General features: G+C 32.8%; 1 protein-coding gene and 1 pseudogene across 3 annotated transcripts; both read left to right on the top strand.

The window, feature by feature from the left end:
* The first annotated feature begins 3,516 nt into the window (after window positions 1-3,516).
* Window positions 3,517-4,658, top strand: LOC145092056 (putative CCR4-associated factor 1 homolog 11 pseudogene; annotated as a pseudogene).
* Window positions 4,659-12,642: 7,984 nt separating this feature from the next.
* On the top strand, window positions 12,643-16,201 carry LOC145092038 (putative HVA22-like protein g). 3 transcript variants are annotated; one of them, XM_079029927.1, is made up of 8 exons: window positions 12,643-12,931; window positions 13,110-13,166; window positions 13,347-13,403; window positions 13,515-13,613; window positions 13,743-13,799; window positions 13,899-13,962; window positions 14,044-14,247; window positions 15,107-15,503. In XM_079029927.1, exons 3-8 carry the CDS (start codon window positions 13,372-13,374, stop codon window positions 15,365-15,367), a joined length of 717 nt encoding a protein of 238 aa, XP_078886053.1. In that variant the 5' UTR covers window positions 12,643-12,931; window positions 13,110-13,166; window positions 13,347-13,371; the 3' UTR covers window positions 15,368-15,503. The 3 variants fall into 3 exon arrangements, with proteins under 3 accessions (XP_078886053.1, XP_078886046.1, XP_078886063.1); XM_079029937.1 differs by lacking the exon at window positions 13,110-13,166 and adding an exon at window positions 15,924-16,201 and having other exon boundaries at window positions 12,645-12,931; window positions 15,107-15,317; XM_079029920.1 differs by lacking the exon at window positions 13,110-13,166 and having other exon boundaries at window positions 12,644-12,931.
* Window positions 16,202-16,975: the final 774 nt, after the last annotated feature.

Below are 16,975 nucleotides of genomic sequence, written 5' to 3'. Positions count from 1 at the left end.
TATGTAATTAGTGTGTTATGTGTAGTCGAGTATTTGGACAGAGTAACCACTAGGTACTAAGCCTTATCCAAATGGTGGTGTAACATCCCAAAAATCATGACCAAAAGTTTTATTTTTAAATCATTAAATAAACCATAGTTACCAAAAATCATTTATCAAAACAGGAACCATATTATCTCAAAACATCAAAATTAATATATCCATATCAAAACACATGTCAAATATATATCAAAGTAACATCCCAGGCTAACATCATGGTGTGTGCAATGCAGTCATCCCGAGCTCTTACCCTTGCTAACGGAAGTACTTGAAACCAAAATTGAAACTTGTAAGCATGAAGCTTAGTGAGTCTCCCCAAACTACCACATACCATACATATAAACACAAAACCACATAATAACATATCATGGGCCCCACCCGTTTCATCGGGCCCCGCTCGACATCAGACAAAATTTGGCATTGGGCCTCGCCCGACATCAGACAAAGTCCAGCATCGGGCTGCACCCGGTATCGAGCAAATCTCGGTATACATATAAACATATCGACAAATACTCATAAATAATCACATAACATAAACATATAAACATTCCTTAGGCCCCGCCCGACATCGGACCAAAATCCGGAAGCATACAAACATTCCTCGAGCATTGCCTGACATCAGACCGTAATCCGGAAACATACAATACATACACATGCAAGAATCACGAAGACACCAATCATACAAACATTTCTCGGGCACCGCCTGACATCGGATCAGAATCCAGAAACATATAAACCTACACCGGGCACTGCCCGACATCTGACCTTGGTCCGGAACATACTAGCATACATATACGGTCTGACATTGGTGCCTTCGACCCATTCATACAGGAGGAAACTCACCTTGCAAATATGAATACAAAATCTTACGGTAATAAATCTCTAGCGGCTGCTTTGATGACTCCCCGAGCTATCAGTAGAACATAACACTTAGTCAAAACTCAATAATCCTTCTTAGGGTAAAATGACCATTTTACCCCTGATCTAATTCAGACCATAACCTAGGCCCAAATCCATAACATCAATGGTCTAATTCTATCTAGCTTTTCCAAGCCTATTTATAGCCTAATTTTCTAAATTAGGCCCAACTCCTCAAATGGGCCTTCCCTTAAGCCCAACATACCTTAGCCCAATAATTGACTTCTGATGGCCCATTATGCCCCATAATAACAAATTCCATGGATCGGCCCAAATCGAGGCCCAAATGACGAAAACCCATATCCAGTAAGTACGCGGGGTGTACTCCTCTGTACGCTAAGTGTACAGCTTGCATGGCTTGTACACTGCACGTACGGGCTTGTACGCCCAACGTATTAACCTGTTAAGCCATAAACTCCAAAAAGGCTTAATCGCCTAAGACCTTAAGCTTCAAACATAGATATGAGTCCAATAAAGTGTCTTAACCCATAAAGTCGATTACTTGGTGGATTGCAATCCACCAAATGGACCCGAACTTGAAATATGGCAACCAACTTCCATAGAAATGAATAAAACTCATGCATGGCCACAATAAGACCTTCAAGATGGTAACTTTTCTGTCCTTGGGACTCATATAGCACTAAGGGTGGCAACCTTAAGTTTAGAAATGGATTTGGACCATAAAAATCCATTATTGGGACCAAAAAAGTCCAAAACACCATTACCATAGATCTAAGCATACATGAGGCAAGTTGCGAGCTTTTTACCTTAAATGAATACTAAATGATGATGATATCTTAGATCCTTGAGCTCAAGCTACACAAAATCTTCTTCACCAACTTCTTCTTTTTCCTTCCAAGCTCCAAACCACCAAAATGGGCTTCACAAGATCAAAATCACAGAAGGATGAAGAATGTTAGGCTTTCTAGGGGTTATGAGTTTGAGAGGTTGGTAAGGAGGCTAGGGTTTGGGACATAATGATGTATTTATATGACTTAAACCCTAAAAATTAGGGTTTTGGGTCGGCTCGTGTATGTTACATGTACACACATCAACCCCCGCATCTAATGTTGCCACTATGCCCCACGTACACCAAGCTTACGCCCAACGTACGTCCTCAGTCGGCCCACTCACTAACGACCCAACTCAAATAGTCCAACATCACTCTCATAATCCAACAATTAATTACAAAAATTAAATAATTTAGCATTACCTCGAACCACGAATGTTACAGGCGGTTATAATAACAACTAGAGTATCAGGTTTCTTGGTAACTGGCCAACGTAATAGGTAGGTATGATATTATCTATTAGTGTTAATTAGTATTACAACTAGACATAATATTAGCTTTAAAAGTTTGGGCATAGTTTCTACCGGACATAATATCATCCTAATTTTATGTGCATAATTATCTAACTAATCGTATGCAATTAGTAATAACTGTGTTGTATTTGTATTTTAACATGTATCCCCTCAAAAAGGTTTAGAAAATGGGGTCGTGAACTCACTTGTAAATGTGAAACCGTTGATGTAGGGTAGAATTTGAGAATTCAAAACTCTAGATGCGCTTGGGAGTCAGTAACACAAACATCGAGGGAGAGAGAGAGAGAGAGAGAGAGAAATGATCAACCTAAGCCTGCTATCAGGAGATTTCTAGGTGCACGTCGTGCACTGCGTGCCGCACAACTTGCGCGTGAACCACCCAGGTGTTGATATGTGTCCTCTTCTTATGGTGCTGCGTGACCCATCAGTTTTGTATCGAGTAGTACTTTGATTCTCCTTTACAAAGTTTTGGCTAAAACTCAACCGATTTCTCTTTAAACTTTTTATGACACGTATTCCTTATGTGTGATTGATTTTTATATCTTATAAAATTCATATTTATAACTTCTTTGACAAATTGATTCTCAAATTAATATAACGAGATTACTGATTACATCAAATGAAAAGTAAAATTCAAACACATATTCGAGTTTGAGAGCTTTATTTTGATTTTGAAAACAATTTAGGATGTCATGCCAACCTAGATTGCTATTTTTCCACTGCAACAATCTTTAAACACCCCATAAATAGATTTTGATATTATTTTAACCAATAAAAATTAGATATAACAATATTTCTCATGAGAAAAAAAATCTAATACTCTTTTCAAGTTGTAATGTTGAAACCACCCACAACCGCATAAACAATGACATAAACAAGAACGTGAGAATTATAAGCTTGATCCTAATACAAAATTTTGTTAAGCTATTTCTTTTTGTTTTCTGATAAAATTATCAGTTATCCGAACGCAAGATTACGGTATACAAATGTTTTTGAAAAGATATGAGGACTTTAAAAATCATTTCTTAAAACAATTTAAACATAAGAAATGTAAAAATCTGAAATGTTTTATAATACTCCATTAACCCTTTAAAAACTCACATACTTTCAAACTGATTCTAATTCTCCCTGAACAATCTTTTTGTTATATGTTTGTACGTGATTAACAAATATAGTTATTTTGGTCAAAATCATTTTATTTATTATATTTCTCTATAGATCCTGCAACAATACTCTCTCTCCTCCCCCACTCACTCAAACACGTCCTTTTTTTCCCTTGTCTCTCTCACACACACAACCTGGTTATAAATATTATTGTACGAACCCTAATCCGAATCAACCATTAGCGCCCGCCCGCCGATCACCGCCTTTGTAGATCGTCATACTCAGATCTCTCCAAAATTCACATCGATCTGGAGATCCGACGGTCGTTATCATGTCTAGCAAGGGCTGTTCATCACCATCGCCACCGATTGTGATACGATCTGTGTGGGCCTATAACCTAGAACCGGAATTTCGCTTAATTCAATCCATCATCGACGATTACCCTTACGTTTCAATGGACACGGAGTTTCCGGGCGTCGTTGTTCGCCCAAACGCCGGTTACAACTACATCTGTCAGCAGACCCCTTCCGACCACTACCTCCTCCTCAAATCTAATGTTGATGTCTTGAAACTTATCCAGGTCGGTCTAACCCTCACCGATGCGAACGGAAACCTCCCCGATCTAGGCGAAACCGACTCCCAAACCCGTTTCATATGGGAGTTCAACTTCAAGGATTTTGATCCGTCACGGGATCAGTACGCTTCTGACTCGATCGAGCTGCTGAAGCGACAAGGGATTGATTTTCAGAAGAATCACGACTACGGGATAGACTCGGTCAAATTCTCTGAGCTGATGATGTCGTCGGGGTTGGTCTGTAACGAGCTTGTGAGCTGGGTTACGTTTCACAGTGCTTACGATTTCGGGTACTTGGTTAAGATCTTGACTGGGCGAGGTTTACCCGATGAAATGACGTTGTTTATGGAGCTTTTGAAAACTTTCTTTGGGGATAAGGTGTATGATGTTAAGCACCTGATGAGGTATTGCGAAGGTCTTTATGGTGGTTTGGATCGGGTGGCTAAGACCCTCGAGGTAGAGAGGGCAGTCGGTAAATCTCATCAAGCCGGGTCAGATAGCTTACTGACATGGCACACCTTTCAGAAGATTAGGGATCTTTGCAGCGGTGGGCATGAGAAATATGCTGGCGTTCTTTATGGGTTAGAGGTTTTCTGAAATGTTTTCATCATGGTAGATAGTAGAATTTCCCCTTTTAATCCTATTAGCAAATCAACAGTTGTATATTTGTTGGCTTTTTAATATCATTCTCCTTTTGATATTCCTTTTATCCGGAGTCTTTTCATTTTGCACACTTGATATACTGCTATTAATCAATTATACATGTACAACAACATACTAACATATATAAACAGTTGAGGTTATAGCTGTTCTTGTGGTTCTGATTGAAATGATTTTGATGGCGATGGTGTAACTGAATATACGCCCTCATCTGGTGAATGTTGAAACCATGGATTCTTGTTTAAGGTGTTGGGATATGTTCAAGTTAGGGCAGTTTTTGTCTTTCAGTAACATTGTTTTTGTGAGTTTGACAACCACAAGGGTTTGGAGAGAGATGTTGAGGTGAAGTCTGAAAGCTTGAATGTTGGGCACAGAGTATATTATTCAGATTTGGACATTTTGTAACAGAGGTAGGCTGATTCATTCTTTAACACCTTGCAAAAAGTAGCATGCTTTGTGGTTACTGGTTAGTGAAGGATCTTTTTGTGTATAACTTGTGATCTTTGTGGTTCTTCTTCAGGAGGAACAGGATTCAGAAGAACTCTGCTGATTCTGCATCAAGCTTTCAAATAATCAAATATGAGGTTAGATGAGAAGCAACTTCTTGAACTCTAAAACTTAAAAGCATGTCTAATGTTACCTTGTAGATGTTAGCTATGTGCCTCTGTTGCTATTCTTCTGAAATGCCTTTGACTCAGTCAAATTCAGGGTTGAGTCTTACTTACTCAGTCACTCCTTCACTAAATTGGCAACTATCAGAAAGCCCCTAAATTATGTATATTTATATTGGTTATTCTGCAAAATACAAGATGTTAAAAACTTACTATCGATTCTACCTTTTAGTTCTTTTTCTCATGTGCATTGCACAACAAAATTGTTAGTAAAAAAGGATACAAGGATTATCTACATATTGTATGCATTTAATTACTAGAATCATGTAGATATCTCCATATACAATATTATTTTATCCTGCTAAATGATCTTTCAGTTATCGTAATGGTGTTGTACTTATTCAGTCTTCTGTATTCGAGTCTAGAAGGCATGACCTAATGAGAATTCTTGATTACATAAACATTTTGGAACAAGAAAAAAACTCTAGAATCTATTATCTTTTATAAAATATGAAAAGGAACATCTTACCATCCATAGAGTTTTGAGAAATCTACAAATTGATGTAAAGATCCCAGAGCCTCATGTCGTCATAAAAATAAGTCAAAAACTACTAACGACCCTTGACCCAAGCCCAAGTGTAAAGGAGTGCATACTAATGGCCTCATGTACTCATGTGTTGCTGGTAAGTAGATTGAGCTTTGAGAAAGTTGTCTCAACTTCGGCCTTTTTGACTTTTGTGTATATGAACATTTTCAATTTATTGTGGTATTGACAAATGACAACACTTGTATCTCTTTAAAGTTTAAAGTAATCCGGGGATGCCCTCATTCGTATTAGTGTATTTGTGGAACTCTACTCCCTCGAATATAACGACCTCATGAGGCGACAAAAAGCAGCGTCTTTGAGGAATGTTTGTTGGGCTAATGCCATAAAAGCCCCCTAAATTTTCAGAAAATGTTCGGTTATGTCCTAAGTCCATTCTTTTGTCCATAGTAACCGTATATTTACGCAAAAATTGTCATAATTGCCCTCTTTTTCGATTTTACCCTTCTATGGCATCGGGGTATGTTTGGTTCTAACCTGACCATGACTACCTATCCAATCCATTCCCCTTCCCTCACACAATGACACCAGATGCCGACGCTACCAACACCACCGTTGAAATCCTCCTCTCAATCCGTCCATGGTTCGACGACTTCCTCTCCTCCTTTACTCTCCCTTCTCATTTTCATCTTAACCCTAATTCTCCGCCCAATCGTTCCTCTTCTTCTCCGGATACGAACGTTAATCGTTTTCAATTTCGATTTCGAGTTCGGCCATCATTTGGTTCTCATTTCGTTGATCGTGATTACGATTGTTGTGGTTGCTGTCGTCGGAGTTTGGTGGAACCTCTTTAGCTCGATTCTGATCGCGGCTCCTCGGTGAGCTTACAGGCGAGTTGCCATATGGAGTTTTGCTTTCTGGTGTTGATGAAGATGGAGATTCACGAGGAGCCTACATATAGGTTTGATGAAATTTTGAAGAACAAATTCGATTTGATTCTAACAATACTATTGCTTGTACGATTTTTATATACATGTAAATTGATTGATGATTGATGATTATGTCACTGTGTTGTTTCAATGGCTATTTTTGTTTCATAAGATCTCATGTTTGTTGCTTGTGGATTGTGAATTCACGGATTATGAATTGTGATCCAATTAGTGTTCTTGTTGGCAATTACTGCATTCACATAACACTGAAACTCAAACTCAAACTCAAAATTGGATTATCGATTGAATCAAGTTCAGGATCTCTCAAGTTGGAATTTTATCTGCATGCGATCTTCGGGAAAAATTGCAACATGTTATATACCAAGCAAACCAAACGCACTCTAATCCTATAACCAAACATCCCCTAATGCCATAAAATGGCAAAATCAGAAAATATGGCAATTATGACAATTTTTGCACAAATGTGCGGTTTTTGCGAACACAAAAATGGACTTAGGACATAACCGAATTTTTTTTGAAAGTTTGGCATTACCCATGTTTGTTCGTCACTTTTTATGCACTCACATATGACAATTAACAACAAATAACCAAGTTTTAACAATCCACAAATAACAAATAATAATAGATTAAATAAAAGGCATGATTACCTTTTTACCGGCGGCGACAGGCGGAGTAGGGCTGAGAGCGTGCGTTTTATATTTCTTGAGGCTTGGGTACAGGTCAATTAAAATAAAAGGCCTCTTAAACTATTTCATAAAATAGAAAGGTGTGACACACACCTATCACACATAAATAAATAACGTAGTAAAGTTAAATTAAAAAGTAGATTTGTGTATAAAGAATCGATACAAAATATGCAATGAATTCGGTGTTCATGACAAAGAATTATATGAAAATTGAGATCTTAAGGTTGTTTTATAATCAACTATATCAATGGCATCCTAAGATGTATATGTTGTAGTACATGCAACCGTATTACTTTTATAAAAAAAAATGGAACAATCTTTAGGTCATGTTTTGTTAATATCTAGAAATTTGGATTAAATATAAATATCATTGTATAAATTTTTTGTTATTTTTAACGGACGACCTTCAAAATATTGGATAAAATTAGGATTTGGAGGTTTATAGCAATTGCCCTTTTTGTGAAAAATGGTATGACGGTCACCTGTTACAATCGCCAAATCCATTTATCTTTGTGGCTCGAACTTTAAAACGTTTTTGTTGCATTATTTTAAACATGTTTAGGAAGCAAAATACTTTCATTTTCCACCTTAATATCGAAACAAAGTGTGAAACTCATTCTTTTGAACAAAGCCAAGGAGTTTCAAATTTTAGGGTGTCAATCAATGATACGTCATGACGAAAATACATGATATGAAAAGAAATTGGGACGAAATCGAAATTCGAATTCGTGTTCGTTTTAAGTGTAAAAAACACGACATCGTGTCGTGTTCAAAACTCGACAAAAAATTGACACAATTTAGCATGTGTTTGTTGTGTTATATATCATTAAATATTAATTAAATAAACTAACAATTATACTATGTTATTTTTGTCGTGTTGTTTCGTGTTTTAATCGACTCGTTTTCGTGTTAATGAAATAAACATGACATCATGTTGTGTCGTGTTCGTTTTACATACAAACTTGTCTTGTCGTATAGTGTTAGACAAAAACACGAAAAGATTGCCCGATTTTAGACCCCTACTTGATTTTAAATATGTATAAATATATAGACCTTCGAAATAACAAAATCTAAAAGCTAGATTATAACCATAATAAGGGTTTATGTCATGATTTAGCAACCAACTATAACATATGTGTTCATTTTTTAAGAATGACAAATCTAATATACTCCTAATTCCACATATGTATCAGACGAGGCTTGAATCCTGATTTCAAGAATGGAGGGTAAATGTTTGTCAAAATGTACCATTATACACTTGTTATAACCAATGTTATAACATGTTTTATTGATTATCTGTACCGTTTACATCCTGATTTACCAATTATTTTGTATGTGCTTGTTTAGTCATTTTTTTTATTGTAAATGAGGTGGAGGAAGCAAAAAAATATTACACCATAACAGGTAAATAAAAACATAAAAACATAAAAAATGAATTGCTAAACATGATCATAAAGCAAACCAATTTGTAAATGCTCATAGCTTCCAATTCTTCAAATAAAGTGTTTCCCCAACCTTAAAATCAACCCAAAAAGGTTTTTGAACAAATAACACACACACACACACACATATATATATATATATATATATATATATATATATATATATATATATGTGTGTGTGTGTGTGTGTGTGTGTCGAAAACAAAGAAGCCGCATCACTACCAGGTCATTGTCGCATCATGGAAGTCGAGAATCCACAATATACACAAACTCATCAGCAGGGGTGCAACACACTTATTAAAGAGGTGTGACACGCTTCTTCAATTTTGGCTGTGTTTCGTTTTTGTCCTTATCAGCTCAAATCAGCTCCAATTCTTGCATTTGCTCATCAGCTACGAATATAACATTTAAGATTTATTTATTAAATAATTGTTTAAAATATACAACTAAGACAAATTTTCATAGAATGTCCTCAAGCTTTTTCGTTTGTCCCTAAACTAGTACAAACGAAACTTTTTTGTTTTTGCAATGATGGTCCCTATGGAGCAAACCTTGTCGTGAATGTCTGTTATATGAATCCGTTAAGTTGAAAGAATTTGAATAATGATTATTTTCTGCCATTTTATGAAACTTGTCTAAGTACCATTTGTGAAATTTTAAATAAGTCTATTAAATCTTGTATTAATTACAAAAAATCAAATAAAAAGGCAAAAAAACTAAAACATATATTTATAGAAATAAAAAGTTAAAACTTATAAATTTTAATTATAATGCAAATATGTTTTATTTAACATATATATAATTTTTGTTGTCTAGACTTTATCTAAAGTATTCAAACTACAACACATCATTAAATATTTTTGTTTTGTATTTTTTATCTAAAAATATTATAAGTATAAAAACACCATTTTATTATTTTTAATTTTTACATTATTTAATTTTTAAGATTTAGCTTCATTTATCTTATACAAATATTTTTATTTTTATGAAAAAATATGATGTGTTATTATAAAAATAATAATATGTTGGTATGTTATTTTAAAAATATAAGTATGCTGTTTTGAATTAAAGATAAAAATATGTTTCCGTTTGGGTTTTATAATATAACTGCGATAAATTTTACATTGGTTAGATATAAACATTTTATTTTAAGGTTTAAAAAGTTATTTAGTTTTATCAAATTTTGAATATCTCCCTTAATAAAGACATAAACTTTAAAAAAAAAACGTATGTTCGTTCCTACCTGCCTACACATGTTAATAGGAAAATCTCCAGAAAAGTCTCAATATACAAAAAGTTAAAAAGTCGAGACTTTTCTGTTAAAAAATATAATTTATGACTTTATTAAAAGATTTCTCAAAATATTGAGACTTTTCTGGATATTTCTCAATGTTAATATGACACGAACTTATGTTTAATTCGTTTTATTTAATGGGAAATAAAATGTTTTATGTTTAAAAGGTTTGTGTTTCAGAAATAATATTGTATCATATTTTTTATTAAAAAAAATATTTGTATAAGTTATCATTTGTGAAACACAAACATAAACCTTTTAATCATATAAAATATAACTATAATTGTACAAGTTATTATACAAATATATTTATTTCTATAACAATATGATATATTATTATTTCTAAAATACAAGTCTTTTTAACATATAAAATATTTTTATTTACCTTTAAATAAACTGAAGTAAACGAAATTAGTGTCATATTATTCACATGGTTAATTATTTTAACATATGTAGCAGTGTAGTTAATTATTAGTTTTTATATATAAATAATTTATGTTTTTTTTAAGGAATCTATTAAAAATTTGATAAAACTAAATAACTTTTTTAAAATTTAAAATTAAAAGTTTATATCTAACCAATAGAAAAATTACCGTACTCATATTATGAAACCAAAATCGAAACATATTTTTATATTTAACTCAAAACCACATACTTATTTTTTTAAAAATAAAATAGCAACATATTATTATTTTTATAATAAGGTCTTTTTTTAATAATAACACATCATAATTTATCATAACAATAAAATATATTTGTATAAGAAAAATAAAGATAAATCGTAAAAATTACATAATGTAAAAATTAAAAAGTAATAAAATGATTTTTTTATACTTCAAATATTTTTAGATAAAAAATAGAAAACGAAAATATATAAGATGAATTGTAGTTTGAATATTTTAGATAAAGTACAGATAAAAAATATTTATATATTAAATAAAAGATATTTGCATGGTGAATAAACTTTATAAGTTTTAATTTTTTATTTATAAAATATTATATTTTCTATGTTTTAGTTTTTTTTTTGCCTTTTTATTTTATTTATGGTAATTAATACAAGATTTAAAAGACTTATTTAAAAATTAACAAATGATCCTTGAACGAAATTTCACAAATGATTTTAGGCAAGTTTCATAAAATGACCGGTTATTCAAAATTCTTTCAATTTAACAAATTCATCTAACTGACATCCACGATAAAGACCATTTATATGCGATGTTTGCTCTGTAAGGATTATCCATACAAAAAAAGATTTCATAAGAACTAGTTTAGGGACAAACGGACAAAACTTAAGAACCATCTGTGAAATTTTGTTTATAACTAATTATGGCGACACCCGAAGACATACTATATTGAGAACATTCCATGAACAATGATGTTGTCAATCTACAAAAATATTACTTGTACTTATTTTTAAAAATAGCTTTTAGAGCATCTTCGTTCCAAAAAAATAAAATCCTTCATGCATCTCCGATGCAAACTTTATTTTTTATAGTTTTTTTATTTGTTTTGACTACTTAACATCACTCAACACCATTACCCATGGGAGATGATAAATTTTTTATGTTTCAATACTGTTGGGATAAGTTTTTATGTTTTTTATCTATAGTCAATATACAATAATGGTTTGTTTGTCCATGTAACATTTTTTTTTAGAACGATAAATATATTCTACTCCTAAACTACTCCTAATTCCATCTATGTTTCTCATGAGACTTGAACCTCAACCTCTAGGAAGAATGACAACACTTGATAGAATGGCAACACTTGATACCGTTGTTTTAGTTTTAAATAATTTTTATTTTTGATATATATTTATTTCTATTAAATGTTATAAACGTTTATATATTACAAACCATAGTAAAGTTTAAACATTTATTAAAATATATTGTGTTTAAAAACAGCTAATTAATTAAATGAAAGAGTTTTCATATATATTTTAGATGTGCGTAGATGAATTAGTTTTATTTTATTTTATTTTAAATGACAAATAAGACTTGAATCCTCAACTACGAGCAACACTGGATACCGTGGTACTAGAAGCCGTTAAAATCATAAAAAATATTATTGCAAAAATTAATAATTAAAGATGTAATTTAATTAAAGATCAAAATTAATAAAATTGTGAATGACAATATCTTTTAAATCATTAACTTCAATTTATCATTGGAGATGTATAATACTCCTTTCATTCCAAAATTATAGTCCATCTTTCTTTTTTAGTTTGTCCCAAAATAATAGTTCACTTCTAAAAATAAATAACATTTTTACCAAAAGACTCTCTCATTATTAATTAACAAACTAAGCATTTAATGAAACATTAAATGTAAAGTAAGGACAAAACTGTCATTTTATTATATAAAATTAATGATAATTAATGTTTTTCTTAATCTTTTTGTTTTTTGTCATTGAATAATAATATTAAGACGGAGGGATATATCTTTTAAACTTTTTCAAAGTTATAAACTTTGGTACCTAATCATGAAAATTATAAATGAATAAGTTTTGAAGTTGAGAACTAAGCAATGTAATCAGCAATCACCATCTCCCAAGCATACATCCCCTCCCTTGTCGTCTCCTGTGCGTTTTTTGGGCCCCTTCCACTAAATACTCACACACAGCACCAGCCATAGTTTCATACATAAAACAACCATCTTCATCATCGTCATCATCTTCTTCTTCAGTAAATATCCTTTCATTTCAAGTTTCTCTGATCGATTTCGCCAATTTTATTGATCTGCTCAAATTCCCAGATAGCATCAACGAATCGTTTCCTGCTTACAAAGGTAATGTTCTTCCTGCTCATCAAGAGATCCCCATTAAAGATCGTTTCATCTTATCTACAACAAAATGTGCTTCTCTTTCTGTTTCTGTTTCTGTTTCTGATTGCGTTTTTTTAATTTGAGTACACTCACTACGCGAATGGAAGTTAATTGGAGTTGATTATCTTCATTTTCTAATCAGATTCGATTCGAATTAATCGGGTTATGGATACTTTCTGTAAAGATTAAAGCAAAAAAAGTAATAATCATCCAATCTCCTCTCATTGTTCCAATCATTTCAATTCATTAGCAGAATTACTTTATAGAATCATCTACCATGGTTGGGTATGAATCGAATTTAGGTTATAGTTCTACAAAAATGTTGTTAAATTTGATGAACATCCCAAAACCTATTTCTTTCTTTCTTTCTATTTTGCAGCCAATTTAGCCGAAATTGTGAGAAGATGCTGGGAGGACTCCTCACAACCACTCTTGTGTAAGCAACTTCCATTCATCAAATCTCAAATTTCGGACGAAAACTCACAAGATTTAAGTTCTGGAAATTGGGTTTTAGGTCAACTTTTCTGATGTTTGTTTATGGGTTCAGGTTAATTCTTGGATACGCATATCCAGCTTTTGAGTGCTTTAAAACCATTGAACGACGTGGTTCAGATAACGCAGAATTAAGATTTTGGTGTAAATATTGGTAAAACATTATTCTCTTTCATCTTCCACAAATTCAAGAATTGAAATATTTCAATTTTTGTTTTGATTAGTTATTTGTTCATGTCTCAATCTTTGATTTGTTGCTTATGAATTTATGATTTCTTTTCAGGGTCCTAATCGCAATACTTACAGTTTTTGAAAGATTCGCGGATATATTCGTTTCATGGTATGTATCAATAAACTTTTGTATACTTAATTGTTATTATTTGATTATTTGATTATTCTTTATATGTATATAAATCATTGAGTGAAAAATGTTTGATAGGGTACCAATGTATTATGAAATGAAGCTAGGGCTTATTATCTACTTATGGTATCCTAAAACCAAGGTAAAAAAAATGACTGTATTTTGTTCTATAACATTTTACTGTATTTAATTTCTAAAAAAGGAAAGTTTACGGGTGTTTTAGGGAACAGGGTATGTATATGAAACCTTGTTGAGGCCATTTTTATCGCGACATGAGACCGATATAGAAAGACATTTAAATGAAATGAGAGCGAGAGCGTATGATGTGGCGATTCACTATTGGAACAATTCCTCGGAGTTGGGACACGCTAAATTTTTAGAGATTTTACAGTATATAGCTTCGCAACCTACAAGACCAAGATCCGAGGTACCGTTTTTTTCCTTGTTTTTTACAAAGAAAACTACTAAACTAAAACTAAAGAAGTCGTCAAGTCGATAGGGTGATACTTGTTTTTTTATATAGTTTCTGTGTGTATATTGAACTTCTATATTACCTTTGGAGATATAATAAATAGTTTTTTTTTTACAATAGAATCCTGAATTAGTTAAGATCCTTGTTGGATGAAGATTTGTTCATCCAACCTAAACATTTTTAGCCACTATCGTTGATTGGATGAAAATCATCCAATCATAAGCTCTACAAATCATGGTGGTGGCCGGTTTATGTTGACCACCACTTCACTTCCTCATCTAGTTGGATGATGTTTGATATGAATAATCTAATATCATCCAACTAAGTAGGTTGGTTGAAAATCAACCAACCAAGATTACAAATTATGATCATTGCCTATTTTAGGGAATGGCACTAATATAGTGAAAATTGTATATCGTACATTGTAGATAAGCCGGTATCAAATTTGACAAGGATACAGAGTCCGCTCAAAATAATGTGTTAAAAGACAAGTAACACCGAGTTAACTTGATAATAATTTGATTTCAAGACAACAAAAAATTAGAAGACTAATAGTAGTAGCGATTTTTAATTGACTGATCGAATGATTACAAAAAAATTATATTAAAACAACGCAAAAAAAATGTGGATTAGGAAGATTCGTATAGACATTCTTATAGCTCATTACGTGATTATGGGTTAAAGATTACGTAAAAAATTGGTAATTAAAATGAACAACAAAATTACGTATTGGGCCAAATAATGTGAACAATCAATTTCCCTCCTTTTTATAATGGTACAAAACCCTAACGATTTTTTTTTTAAATTTGTATAGGGACCGCGAAATTATGAAAACTTTGGTGACAGAAGTCCTCCGCCGCCACCTTCTCCTCCGGTTGCTCCAACCACAACTCCTCAGCGTGATCAGGCTGAGGAGAGAGTGATACCGACTGCTCCACCGATGCCGAACATTAGTCGTCGCCACCCTTCAAACCCAGGGGAGTTGGAGACCCCTGGATCTCCAAGTGGACCCCCTTTGAATCCCGGTGAGAAAGAACCTGTTTGGCTAAGGTTCAAACGATCACAGGGACTATGAGTTTTCGACAAACAATTCGTACATTTATTGTTGTATTATGTTGAATTAATAATTATATTAGACTTCCGCACTTAATAATTAAGTCAGTTAGGGCTAGTTGATAGTTTTTGATTGAGAAGATCTGATTAAGTCTAAACCAGTGATACTCAACTTTTTGTCCGACTAGTAAGAAGTCATATAGAGGCTATAGGACTGAATGATAGGCTTCTAAGTATGATGTTAAACAATTTGAATTTAATCAACTCACGGCGACCCCTTAGGCCCAGTAAGTCATTGCAACTTATTGTTAAAAAAACAATTTTACAAAGCAATAGCGTATTAAATAGTATGCCACCCTAAAAAAATATTTTGGAAGAATTGTCGTTATAAATATCAATCACGATTAACTCACTAAAAATATAAATCGCACTAAAAACATCATGAGCTTATACGAAAGTTTGATAGTTGTTAAAAATAATGATTAATGACATAACTTTTATGTGAAAGTTTGAAATGGAAGTGAAAGGCTTAATTAAATAATTACTTATTGTGTTTTTTTTTTCCTTTTTTTTTGTAGAGGCAAAAGTTGAATAAAAAAAAAATTATCGTGGCAGATTTGTGAAGAAAGAGGTTGAAAAGGTGGAGATACGAATAGAACTATACAAGGATTGCGGGGCCACGCTGTGGAAATACAAATTACAAAGGTTACTCGTGTACCATATCACATTTTATTTTCTGATTATTTTGTTTTCTGTAATCAACTAAATAAGTGATGAAAGTTTGTTTTTTCTTTTTCTTTTTTAAATTGTTTTGTTTGAAATTATAATGTGTGAATATAAAAATATGTTTTCTTAATTTCTTTATTATTGGTGTTATAAATAACTAAAAGTAGTTATCAAATAATTATAATTAAATATGGATAAAGAATTGTTGAAATTGTCAAAGTTTGAGTTCCGGCAAACCCAACGGCCACACAATCCAGATTATGATACAACTCGCAAGAATGTTAGCAAGGAAATAACACCCAAAAGAGTAGGACCAACAACTAGCGTAACCCCAACCCAACTAAGGGGTTGTTTGGAAAACATCTAAATGGTTTCATTAATAGGCAAACTTTGAATCGATAGATTCAGAGCTTTTTGATACTCCATTTAACTGCCTTTGAATTGGTCAACATCTGTTAAGGGTTTCGCCACAACAAGACTCCACCTCCGTCCTCCTCCGGCGCCATCCACCTCCGCCCTCCTTCAACACCATCCACCTCCGCCTTTCTCCGAGGACCCCAATGTGGTAACAAATAATTGATTTTATTTATGCGTGTACTGATTTTCTTTGAGAACTGTAACAAACAGCCTAAAAAATATGATGTGCTTGATTTTGCTTGAGAGCTATAACAAATCCACCCCCTCTTCACACGGCAAATCTAATTTTGCTAGAACTAGTTTGTGCTTGAATTTCCTAGAATTGATTTGTTCTTGAATTGTAGGCCTCCAATGTTTGTCTACAATCAAGTTGAAAGGAACTAGTTGATAATATTGAAGCATTGAAGAAGATTATTGGAAGTGAATAAAGGACTATAATTGGTAACATGTTTTTTTTTTGTCTATATTTCAGTTTTTATTACCAATT

Source organism: Lactuca serriola, chromosome 1 (assembly GCF_051521515.1).
Source record: "Lactuca serriola cultivar US96UC23 chromosome 1, Lser_US96UC23_V15, whole genome shotgun sequence".
NCBI classification, from domain to species: domain Eukaryota; kingdom Viridiplantae; phylum Streptophyta; class Magnoliopsida; order Asterales; family Asteraceae; genus Lactuca; species Lactuca serriola.
The sequence above is the reverse complement of the archived record's forward strand: the minus strand, read 5'-3'. Positions and strand labels throughout refer to the sequence as shown.

Coding starts and splice junctions, on each gene's coding strand:
- LOC145092038 (XM_079029927.1), top strand. CDS start 13,372: ATGCTGGGAGGACTCCTCACAACCACTCTTGT. Junction 13,963..14,043: donor TATGGTATCCTAAAACCAAG/GTAAAAAAAATG, acceptor CGGGTGTTTTAG/GGAACAGGGTATGTATATGA. Junction 14,248..15,106: donor CTACAAGACCAAGATCCGAG/GTACCGTTTTTT, acceptor AAATTTGTATAG/GGACCGCGAAATTATGAAAA.